This window comes from Pseudophryne corroboree (genome assembly GCF_028390025.1).
Source record: "Pseudophryne corroboree isolate aPseCor3 chromosome 3 unlocalized genomic scaffold, aPseCor3.hap2 SUPER_3_unloc_10, whole genome shotgun sequence".
Lineage (NCBI taxonomy): Eukaryota > Metazoa > Chordata > Amphibia > Anura > Myobatrachidae > Pseudophryne > Pseudophryne corroboree.
In genome coordinates, this window is record NW_026967494.1 from 2,911,602 (window position 1) to 2,923,828 (window position 12,227).

General features: G+C 47.9%; 1 protein-coding gene across 2 annotated transcripts in view; it reads left to right on the forward strand.

Annotated features, from left to right (window-relative positions):
• Positions 1 to 12,227, forward strand: part of LOC134983227 (oocyte zinc finger protein XlCOF7.1-like) — a 47,589-nt gene that overhangs the window by 18,518 nt on the left and 16,844 nt on the right. For both annotated transcript variants that reach the window (XM_063948962.1, XM_063948963.1), the window contains exons 2-5: positions 1,078 to 1,255; positions 3,423 to 3,499; positions 3,618 to 3,715; positions 3,873 to 4,320. In XM_063948962.1, coding sequence (XP_063805032.1) covers positions 3,466 to 3,499; positions 3,618 to 3,715; positions 3,873 to 4,320 — 580 coding nt within the window. In that variant the 5' untranslated portion in view covers positions 1,078 to 1,255; positions 3,423 to 3,465. The remainder of the gene's footprint in view (positions 1 to 1,077; positions 1,256 to 3,422; positions 3,500 to 3,617; positions 3,716 to 3,872; positions 4,321 to 12,227) is intronic.

A 12,227-nucleotide genomic window follows, 5' to 3' on the forward strand; every position in this document is an offset into this window, starting at 1 on the left:
ATGCAAGCCACCATATCTGGTATTTCATACTGACAGAGCAGAACTTTGGACAAATCCCGCTTTTCTTCCACAGGTAGTATCTTCTTTCACATCAATCAACCAATCGTAGTTCCTGTTTTTCAGAAGATTCAGGTACTCCAGCTACTTTGGATGTGGTACGCGCACTCCGCGTTTATGTAGCCCGAACATCAACAGTACGTAAACGGATACTTTGTTCTTTGTGTGATGCAGTCAAGATAGGTTGGCCAGCTTCCAAACAGACCTTGGCCAGATAGATTAACCTGACCATTCGTCAGGTACACTTTCATGCTAGTCGATGGGAAAGTCATGGGCAGCAGGCCGTGGAGCTACTATGACGCAACCTTGCCATGCAATTACATGGCCATCAGTGCACACGTTTGTGCGCTTTTACAAGTTTGATAATTCTGCGGCACCAGGTTCTAGCTTTGGCCGTCTAGTGTTACTGGTGCCAAACAACTCTCCCGCCCAAGGGGGAAACTTTGATACATCCCAAGAGTACTCCAGTGACTCCTAGTGGATTAGAAAGAAAACAGGATTTTGATACCAGATAAATCCTTTTCGTTGCACCCACAGGGGCACTGGACACCCACCCAGAGCAGTTTCACCTGGCTGGTGGTAAGTTCAATAGTTCTTATGGTAACACATTTTCACTAATGTTAAGGTGATTGTTATCTATTGTCGTGTTGACTTTCTAATTGTCCATTATGTTATGTGTCAACTTTATAGTTGTCCGTTATGTTATAATGTTATATGTAATTCTCCGTTGTTCATCCTCTTTTTCGCTCCTATTTGGCTCAGCAAAAAAACACTAAGGTATCTTGGGAGTATGGAGGAGGTGGAGGGTTACACATTTAAATATTTAAATGCGCCTATCCCTGCTATCACACCGTCCATATCCCAAGAGTACTCCAGTGCCCTCTGTGGATTCAAAGAAAAGGATTTATCTGGTAAGTACCAAAATCCTATTATCTATAGTAATAATACAGAGACATGACTGTGGAGGTGAGGGGATCTGGGCATATTTACAGTGATATTTATGTCTCCCCCATTTCACAGATGTGTGAAGAAGACATCTGGTGAGCATGAGACACCCAGCAGCCATGCTCATGTGTCAGGAGGACTGAGCAGGTCCCAGAGCCCCATCACGGTACCTCACTCACTGACACATGAGAGACACAGTGACCAGAAGATCCAGGAACTCACCAACAAGATCATTCCACTGCTGACTGGAGAGGTGACTGCTGGGAATGGAACATTGTACAGTAACACCGGGGGATGTGTCTGGGTGATGACTGGAGAGGTGACTGCTGGGAATGGTGCATTATACAGTAACACCAGGGGATGTGTCTGGGTGATGACTGGAGAGATGACTGCTGGGAATGGGACATTATACAGTAACACCAGGGGATGTGTCTGGGTGATGACTGGAGGGGTGACTGCTGGGAATGGGACATTATACAGTAACACCAGGGGATGTGTCTGGGTGATGACTGGAGAGGTGACTGCTGGGAATGGGACATTATACAGTAACACCGGGGGACGTGTCTGGGTGATGACTGGAGAGGTGACTGCTGGGAATGGGACATTATACAGTAACACCAGGAGATGTGTCTGGGTGATGACTGGAGAGGTGACTGCTGGGAATGGGGCATTATACAGTAACACCAGGGGACGTGTCTGGGTGATGACTGGAGAGGTGACTGCTGGGAATGGGACATTATACAGTAACACCGGGGGATGTGTCTGGTTGATGACTGGAGAGGTGACTGCTGTGAATGGGACATTATACAGTAACACCAGGGGATGTGTGTGGTGATGACTGGAGAGATGACTGCTGGGAATGGGGCATTATACAGTAACACAGGGGATGTGTCTGGGTGATGACTGGAGAGGTGACTGCTGGGAATGGGACATTATACAGTAACACCAGGGGACGTGTCTGGGTGATGACTGGAGAGGTGACTGCTGGGAATGGGGCATTATACAGTAACACGGGGGGCGTGTCTGGGTGATGACTGGAGAGGTGACTGCTGGGAATGGGACATTATACAGTAACACCAGGGGAGGTGTCTGGGTGATAACTGGAGAGGTGACTGCTGGGAATGGGACATTATACAGTAACTCCACGGGATGTGTCTGGGTGATGACTGGAGAAGTGACTGCTGGGAATGGGACATTATACAGTAACACCAGGGGACGTGTCTGGGTGATGACTGGAGAGGTGACTGCTGGGAATGGGACATTATACAGTAACACCGGGGGATGTGTCTGGGTGATGACTGGAGAGGTGACTGCTGGGAATGGGACATTATACAGTAACACCAGGGGATGTGTCTGGGTGATGACTGGAGAGGTGACTGCTGGGAATGGGGCATTATACAGTAACACCAGGGAATGTGTCTGGGTGATTACTGGAGAGGTGACTGCTGGGAATGGGACATTATACAGTAACACCAGGGGATGTATCTAGGTGATTACTGGAGAGGTGACTGCTGGGAGTGGGGCATTATACAGTAACACCAGGGGACGTGTCTGGGTGATGTCTGGAGAGGTGACTGCTGGGAATGGGGCATTATACAGTAACACCAGGGGATGTATCTGGGTGATGACTGGAGAGGTGAATGCTGGGAATGGAACATTATACAGTAACACCAGGGGATGTGTCTGGGTGATGACTGGAGAGGTGACTGCTGGGAATGGGACATTATACAGTAACACCAGGGGACGTGTCTGGGTGATGACTGGAGAGGTGACTGCTGGGAATGGGACATTATACAGTAACACCAGGGGACGTGTCTGGGTGATGACTGGAGAGGTGACTGCTGGGAATGGTGCATTATACAGTAACACCAGGGGATGTATCTGGGTGATGACTGGAGAGGTGACTGCTGGGAATGGGGCATTATACAGTAACAGCGGGGGATGTGTCTGGGTGATGACTGGAGAGGTGACTGCTGGGAATGGTGCATTATACAGTAACACCAGGGGATGTATCTGGGTGATGACCGGAGAGGTGACCGTTAGGAATGGGGCATTATACAGTAACACCAGGGGACGTGTCTGGGTGATGACTGGAGAGGTGACTGCTGGGAATGGGACATTATACAGTAACAGCGGGGGATGTGTCTGGGTGATGACTGGAGAGGTGACTGCTGGGAATGGTGCATTATACAGTAACACCAGGGGATGTATCTGGGTGATGACTGGAGAGGTGACTGTTAGGAATGGGGCATTATACAGTAACACCAGGGGACGTGTCTGGGTGATGACTGGAGAGGTGACTGCTGGGAATGGGGCATTATTCAGTAACACCGGGGGATGTGTCTGGGTGATGATTGTATCACTGTGTGTGTCAAGTTTCTATAAGGTGTCAGGATGTCACTGTCTATGTCTCCATGCAGGAGGAGGAGTATATAGAGGAACACGGGTCTGTACAAGGATGTGATGATGGAGAATCACCGGCCCCTCACATCACTGGGTAAGAGGAGACTGTCATGTATTGTACAGGGGAGAGCAGGTATGGGGGCCCCTATATACACACATCATCTGATAATCACATATATACACTGTACTCAGTCACTGTGTGTCTCCTACAGATGGACCCAGTGACAGAGATACCCCAGAGAGATGTCCCCGTCCTCTGTATTCCCAGGACTGTACAGAGGAGAATCACAGGATCCCACAGGAGGATCAGGTAAGTGGGATTTAGGGTCTATCCAATATACCAAAGTGACTGTCACTATATGATCTGTAGAGGAGCTGTATGTGTCTTATACACTGATATTATACTGTTTCACCTCAGTTTAATCTGACTGTATGCAAATGTCATTATAGTGTTTTTTGTTTTTTAGGTGCAACGTCTGTCTGATATTAAAACAGAAGATATAAAGGGAGAGGAAGAGACGTATGTGACTGATATGAAGGCAGAAGATACAGAGGGAGAAGAAGAGACGTATGTGACTGATATAAAGGCAGAAGATATAGAGGGAGAAGAAGAGACGTATGTGACTGATATAAAGGCAGAAGATATAGAGGGAGAAGAAGAGACGTATGTGACTGATATAAAGGCAGAAGATATAGAGGGAGAAGAAGAGACGTATGTGACTGATATAAAGGCAGAAGATATAGAGGGAGAAGAAGAGACGTATGTGACTGATATGAAGGCAGAAGATACAGAGGGAGAAGAAGAGACGTATGTGACTGATATAAAGGCAGAAGATATAGAGGGAGAAGAAGAGACGTACGTGAGGGGTTATCAGCAGTGTAAGGAGGAGGAGATCCCTACAGATATCAGCACAGGTGAGTAATAAACACTTATTACAGAAGTCACATATTCTCATTGCTCAGTCACTACAGCAATCTCTTATCCTACACCCTCCTCCGCCATCAGCCCTGTTCTCAGTTGGGTGTTTCTAACACAAGGCTATCCATGACAAATCTCACATGTAGAGAGTTATTACACACAACACTATAATGTTATTAAAAGTAACAAGCAGAAGTTTATTATTAGTGATTATATATAAATGTGTATATATGTATGTATATAATATAATTAGTATTGTTTTTTGTGGAATATGAAATATTTCCTGCTATACAGTAGACCTGAGCTCACCAAATACAATTTGTATAAAATTAAATTTGAATCTAGAACTTCAAGTAAAACAGGTTAAAAGCTTATCACAAGTACATATTTGTATAATCATAAGACAAGCATTTTGCACTTGTTGTCACCCTTGCATGGGCGGGCTTGTTCTTATACACTCCAATTCACCCTAAATCCAAATTACATGTCTCCAACGCGTTTCATCAATAGTGAGTTCTTCAGGGGTGTTTTCTGTTAAAGGCTTTAGCCTTAAATATCAGTTGTGTAGACTTGAAATAATTGTGTAACCTTCAGACGGTAATTGTGGACTTGTTCATGATGAACACATTCCTAATTACTTGTGAATAATAGTTCCTGCTCTGTGCAGTTCTGAGGTCATGACTTTACGGAATGTAATGGTCAGATCCAATATTGCTCAATCTAAGGTCTTCCAGTAGCCTTACTACATACATAAATGTGTCTTGCATTACTATTTTAACTAACAATAATAAACAGTGGAGTTTTGGTTCATGTATTGCTCAGTGCATTTAAGCCTGCAGCGCCCGACAAGTGACCCCACTATACTGCAGGTCCTACTCTACTGCGAAAAATAATTACCATAAAAACAGCTATCGCATTAGTGTAAAACTTTAGGTTTGCTCTCAGCGGCGAGAACAGTGGCTGAAAGGCTTGGATTGGTTTTCAGAGCACCAGTCTGACGTGCCACCACATATCACGTGGCCCTCCAATTCACCAGATATGGGACTGTGGGACTGCTTGGCTGGGTCCGGCATTGTACTGTTGGTGCAGGTCCTGATGCGTTTGGAACGATTGGTGGTTGCTAGGGGCCCTAAATGACTGTGGTCCCGATTTGTCATGATCTACTTCACTCACTGTTCCGCCGCTGAGATTCTTGGTGTCCGTGCTTCTTCCACTGTAGATGGATACTACTCACTGTCTACAAGGGATCACCAACAAACAAAAGCCGGTCTCGGGCAAAACCAATGGCTCCCTTTTGCCAGTTGCATCACGTGCAGGACCCATGGTTCCATCTGAAAAAGAAACCTGAAGAAAATATTAAAGAATCAATAGCTGGTGCCCTCCAAACCAGGCTGCATCAGTTGGTGCAACGTAATGTAGAATCCATACAAGGAGGCACTCAGAATAAATAGACCAGGCAGGTTTGGTGTACCAACGTTTCAATGCTCTATTCGCGCCATTTTCATCAGGGTGCAGAACACAAGAGACATACAACCACTCTCCTAATATACCCGGTGGAACTGTCCATGTCGCCATCCGTCGCGCACTCCAGCGCATCAAAGTGACGTCATCTAACACACGCTACGTCCGGGGACACGGAGAGAACCCCGTCCACGTGACCTATAGTAACCAATGAGGACAAAAGTATCAAGTAACCTGCCAACAAAACAGTGTAACAACACCGATCAAATTCTATCCTCTTAGATATATATATCTTTCTCTGCCAGGGTCCACAGGTTATCCACATGATAACATTGGGATATGATGACGTGATAGCAGATTTGCAAAAAACGGTCAAAGCATTCGGCCTTCCAGCATGCAACGGTCCTGTCCATATATCCCCAACTCCTGACTCAGGCAAATCAGTTCTTTGGTGCGGCAGGAGCCGGACCATGGTCAGGGGGCTGCTATTTTTTTAGCAGCCATAAGTTTTCTTATTTTATTTTATTGTATTACTATTTTTTTTCTCTGACGTCCTAAGTGGATGCTGGGACTCCGTAAGGACCATGGGGATTAGCGGCTCCGCAGGAGACAGGGCACAAAAAGTAAAAGCTTTAGGACTAGCTGGTGTGCACTGGCTCCTCCCCCTATGACCCTCCTCCAAGCCTCAGTTAGATTTTTGTGCCCGGCCGAGAAGGGTGCAATCTAGGTGGCTCTCCTGAGCTGCTTAGAGTAAAAGTTTAGACTTAGGGTTTTTTTATTTTCAGTGAGTCCTGCTGGCAACAGGCTCACTGCATCGAGGGACTAAGGGGAGAAGAAGCGAACTCACCTGCGTGCAGAGTGGATTGGGCTTCTTGGCTACTGGACATTAGCTCCAGAGGGACGATCACAGGCCCAGCCATGGATGGGTCCCGGAGCCGCGCCGCCGGCCCCCTTACAGAGCAAGAAGACAGAAGAGGTGCGGAAATCGGCGGCAGAAGACAGCCTGTCTTCAGACTAAGGTAGCGCACAGCACCGCAGCTGTGCGCCATTGCTCTCAGCACACTTCACTCTCCGGTCACTGAGGGTGCAGGGCGCTGGGGGGGGGGCGCCCTGAGACGCAATATAAACACTATTTTTGGCTAAAAATACATCACATATAGCTCCTGGGCTATATGGATGTATTTAACTCCTGCCAGTTTTTCCTAAAAAAGCGGGAGAAAAGGCCACCGAGAAGGGGGCGGAGCCTATCTCCTCAACACACAAGCGCAATTTTCCCTCACAGCTCCGCTGGAAGGACGTCTCCCTGACTCTCCCCTGCAGTCCTGCACTACAGAAACAGGGTAAAAAAGAGAGGGGGGGGCACTAATTTGGCATATAAAATATATAGCAGCTATAAGGGAGAAACACTTATTATATATTATTATATATAATATATTATATATTATACATATTATAGCGCTTTGGTGTGTGCTGGCAAACTCTCCCTCTGTCTCCCCAAAGGGCTAGTGGGGTCCTGTCCTCTATCAGAGCATTCCCTGTGTGTGTGCTGTGTGTCGGTACGTGTGTGTCGACATGTATGAGGAGGAAAATGGTGTGGAGGCGGAGCAATTGCCTGTATTAGTGATGTCACCCCCTAGGGAGTTGACACCTGATTGGATGGTCTTATTTAAGGAATTACGTGATAGCGTCAGCACTTTACAAAAGACTGTTGACGACATGAGACAGCCGGTAAATCAATTAGTATCTGTCCAGGCGTCTCAAACACCGTCAGGGGCTCTAAAGCGCCCGTTACCTCAGTCGGTAGACACAGACACGGACACTGACTCCAGTGTCGACGGTGAAGAAACAAACGTATTTTCCAGTAGGGCCACACGTTACATGATCACGGCAATGAAGGAGGTTTTGCATATTTCTGATACTACAAGTACCACAAAAAGGGGTATTATGTGGGGTGTGAAAAAACTACCCGTAGTTTTTCCTGAATCAGATGAATTTAATGAAGTGTGTGATGATGCGTGGGTTTCCCCCGATAAAAAACTGCTAATTTCTAAAAAATTATTGGCATTATACCCTTTCCCGCCAGAGGTTAGGGCGCGTTGGGAAACGCCCCCTAGGGTAGATAAGGCGCTCACACGCTTATCAAAACAAGTGGCGTTACCGTCTCCTGATACGGCCGCCCTCAAGGAGCCAGCTGATAGGAAGCTGGAAAATATCCTAAAAAGTATATACACACATACTGGTGTTATACTGCGACCAGCAATCGCCTCAGCCTGGATGTGCAGTGCTGGGGTGGCTTGGTCGGAGTCCCTGACTGAAAATATTGATACCCTGGACAGGGACAATATATTATTGACTATAGAGCATTTAAAAGATGCATTTCTATATATGCGAGATGCACAGAGGGATATTTGCACTCTGGCATCAAGAGTAAGTGCGCTGTCCATTTCTGCCAGAAGAAGTTTATGGACACGACAGTGGTCAGGTGATGCGGATTCCAAACGGCACATGGAAGTATTGCCGTATAAAGGGGAGGAGTTATTTGGGGTCGGTCTATCGGACCTGGTGGCCACGGCAACAGCTGGAAAATCCACCTTTCTACCCCAAGTCACCTCTCAGCAGAAAAAGACACCGTCTTTTCAGCCTCAGTCCTTTCGTCCCCATAAGGGCAAGCGGGCAAAAGGCCACTCATATCTGCCCCGGGGTAGAGGAAGGGGAAAAAAACTGCAGCAGGCAGCCCCTTCCCAGGAACAGAAGCCCTCCACCGCTTCTGCCAAGTCCGCAGCATGACGCTGGGGCCTTACAAGCGGACTCGGGTACGTTGGGGGGTCGTCTCAAGAGTTTCAGCACGCAGTGGGCTCACTCGCAAGTGGACCCCTGGATCCTGCAGGTAGTATCTCAGGGGTACAGATTGGAATTCGAGACGTCTCCCCCTCGCCGGTTCCTGAAGTCTGCTTTACCAACGTCTCCCTCCGACAGGGAGGCGGTATTGGAAGCCATTCACAAGCTGTATTCCCAGCAGGTGATAATCAAAGTACCCCATCTACAACAGGGAAAGGGGTATTATTCCACACTGTTTGTGGTACCGAAGCCGGACGGCTTGGTGAGACCTATTCTAAATCTGAAGTCCTTGAACACTTACATACAAAGGTTCAAATTCAAAATGGAGTCACTCAGAGCAGTGATAGCGAACCTGGAAGAAGGGGACTATATGGTGTCTCTGGACATCAAGGATGCTTACCTCCATGTCCCAATTTGCCCTTCTCACCAAGGGTACCTCAGGTTCGTGGTGCAGAACTGTCATTATCAGTTTCAAACGCTGCCGTTTGGATTGTCCACGGCACCCTGGGTCTTTACCAAGGTAATGGCCGAAATGATGATTCTTCTTCGAAGAAAAGGCGTTTTAATTATCCCTTACTTGGACGATCTCCTGATAAGGGCAAGGTCCAGAGAACAGTTAGAGGTCGGAGTAGCACTATCTCAAGTAGTTCTACGACAGCACGGGTGGATTCTAAATATTCCAAAATCGCAGCTGAATCCGACGACACGTCTGCTGTTCCTAGGGATGATTCTGGACACAGTCCAGAAAAAAGTGTTTCTCCCGGAGGAGAAAGCCAGGGAGTTATCCGAGCTAGTCAGGAACCTCCTAAAACCAGGCCAAGTGTCAGTGCATCAATGCACAAGGGTCCTGGGGAAAATGGTGGCTTCTTACGAAGCGATTCCATTCGGCAGATTCCACGCAAGAACTTTTCAGTGGGATCTGCTGGACAAATGGTCCGGATCGCATCTTCAGATGCATCAGCGGATAACCCTGTCTCCGAGGACAAGGGTGTCTCTTCTGTGGTGGTTGCAGAGTGCTCATCTTCTAGAGGGCCGCAGATTCGGCATTCAGGACTGGGTCCTGGTGACCACGGATGCCAGCCTTCGAGGCTGGGGAGCAGTCACACAGGGAAGAAATTTCCAGGGAGTGTGGTCAAGCCTGGAGACTTCACTTCACATAAATATACTGGAGCTAAGGGCAATTTACAATGCTCTAAGCCTAGCAAGACCTCTGCTTCAAGGGCAGCCGGTGTTGATCCAGTCGGACAACATCATGGCAGTCGCCCACATAAACAGGCAGGGCAGCACAAGAAGCAGGAGGGCAATGGCGGAAGCTGCAAGGATTCTTCGCTGGGCGGAAAATCATGTGATAGCACTGTCAGCAGTGTTCATTCCGGGAGTGGACAACTGGGAAGCAGACTTCCTCAGCAGGCACGACCTCCACCCGGGAGAGTGGGGACTTCATCCGGAAGTCTTCCACATGATTGTGAACCGTTGGGAAAAACCAAAGGTGGACATGATGGCGTCCCGCCTCAACAAAAAACTAGACAGGTATTGCGCCAGGTCAAGGGACCCTCAGGCAATAGCTGTGGACGCTCTGGTAACACCTTGGGTGTTCCAGTCAGTGTATGTGTTCCCTCCTCTGCCTCTCATACCCAAGGTACTGAGAATTATAAGACGGAGAGGAGTAAGAACTATACTCGTGGCTCCGGATTGGCCAAGAAGGACTTGGTATCCGGAACTTCAAGAGATGCTCACAGAGGACCCGTGGCCTCTGCCGCTAAGAAGGGACCTTCTTCAGCAAGGACCCTGTCTGTTCCAAGACTTACCGCGGCTGCGTTTGACGGCATGACGGTTGAACGCCGGATCCTGAAGGAAAAAGGCATTCCAGAGGAAGTCATCCCTACCCTGATCAAAGCCAGGAAGGAGGTGACCGCACAACATTATCACCGTATTTGGCGAAAATATGTTGCGTGGTGTGAGGCCAGGAGGGCCCCGACGGAGGAATTTCAACTGGGTCGATTCCTGCATTTCCTGCAAACAGGAGTGTCTATGGGCCTCAAATTGGGGTCCATTAAGGTTCAAATTTCGGCCCTGTCGATTTTCTTCCAGAAAGAATTGGCTTCAGTTCCTGAAGTCCAGACGTTTGTCAAGGGAGTACTGCATATACAGCCCCCTTTTGTGCCTCCAGTGGCACCGTGGGATCTCGATGTAGTTCTGGGATTCCTCAAATCACATTGGTTTGAACCGCTCAAATCTGTGGATTTGAAATATCTCACATGGAAAGTGACCATGCTGCTGGCCCTGGCCTCGGCCAGGCGAGTGTCAGAATTGGCGGCTTTATCTTACAAAAGCCCATATCTGATTTTCCATTCGGACAGGGCAGAACTGCGGACCCGTCCCCAGTTTCTCCCTAAGGTGGTGTCAGCGTTTCACCTGAACCAACCTATTGTGGTGCCTGCGGCTACTAGGGACTTGGAGGACTCCAAGTTGCTAGACGTTGTCAGAGCCCTAAAAATATATATTTCAAGGACGGCTGGAGTCAGAAAGTCTGACTCGCTGTTTATACTGTATGCACCCAACAAGCTGGGTGCTCCTGCTTCTAAGCAGACGATTGCTCGTTGGATTTGTAGTACAATTCAGCTTGCACATTCTGTGGCAGGCCTGCCACAGCCAAAATCTGTAAATGCCCACTCCACAAGGAAGGTGGGCTCATCTTGGGCGGCTGCCCGAGGGGTCTCGGCTTTACAACTTTGCCGAGCAGCTACTTGGTCAGGGGCAAACACGTTTGCAAAATTCTACAAATTTGATACCCTGGCTGAGGAGGACCTGGAGTTCTCTCATTCGGTGCTGCAGAGTCATCCGCACTCTCCCGCCCGTTTGGGAGCTTTGGTATAATCCCCATGGTCCTTACGGAGTCCCAGCATCCACTTAGGACGTCAGAGAAAATAAGAATTTACTTACCGATAATTCTATTTCTCGTAGTCTGTAGTGGATGCTGGGCGCCCATCCCAAGTGCGGATTGTCTGCAATACTTGTACATAGTTATTGTTACAAAAATCGTGTTTTTATTGTTGAGAGCCATCTTTGCAGAGGCTCCTCTGTTATCATGCTGTTAACTGGGTTCAGATCACAGGTTGTACAGTGTGATTGGTGTGGCTGGTATGAGTCTTACCCGGGATTCAAATTCCTTCCTTATTGTGTACGCTCGTCCGGGCACAGTATCCTAACTGAGGCTTGGAGGAGGGTCATAGGGGGAGGAGCCAGTGCACACCAGCTAGTCCTAAAGCTTTTACTTTTTGTGCCCTGTCTCCTGCGGAGCCGCTAATCCCCATGGTCCTTACGGAGTCCCAGCATCCACTACGGACTACGAGAAATAGAATTATCGGTAAGTAATTTCTTATTTTTTTTGAGTGACCTTTCTATAAAGCATCTTATACGCACCTTAGAGTCGCTCCAACATCTCCCCACCGAGTCGCGACAACGCTTACCCACGTTTACAGTGAGGCAGGCACAGGTTCTGGTAAACCTTCATGGGCTACTTTGCACAGACATTATCCAATGTAGCTGAGCAGTTTATACCAGTAATAGGTTTCCCTATTAACCCTTACATGCAACATTCATT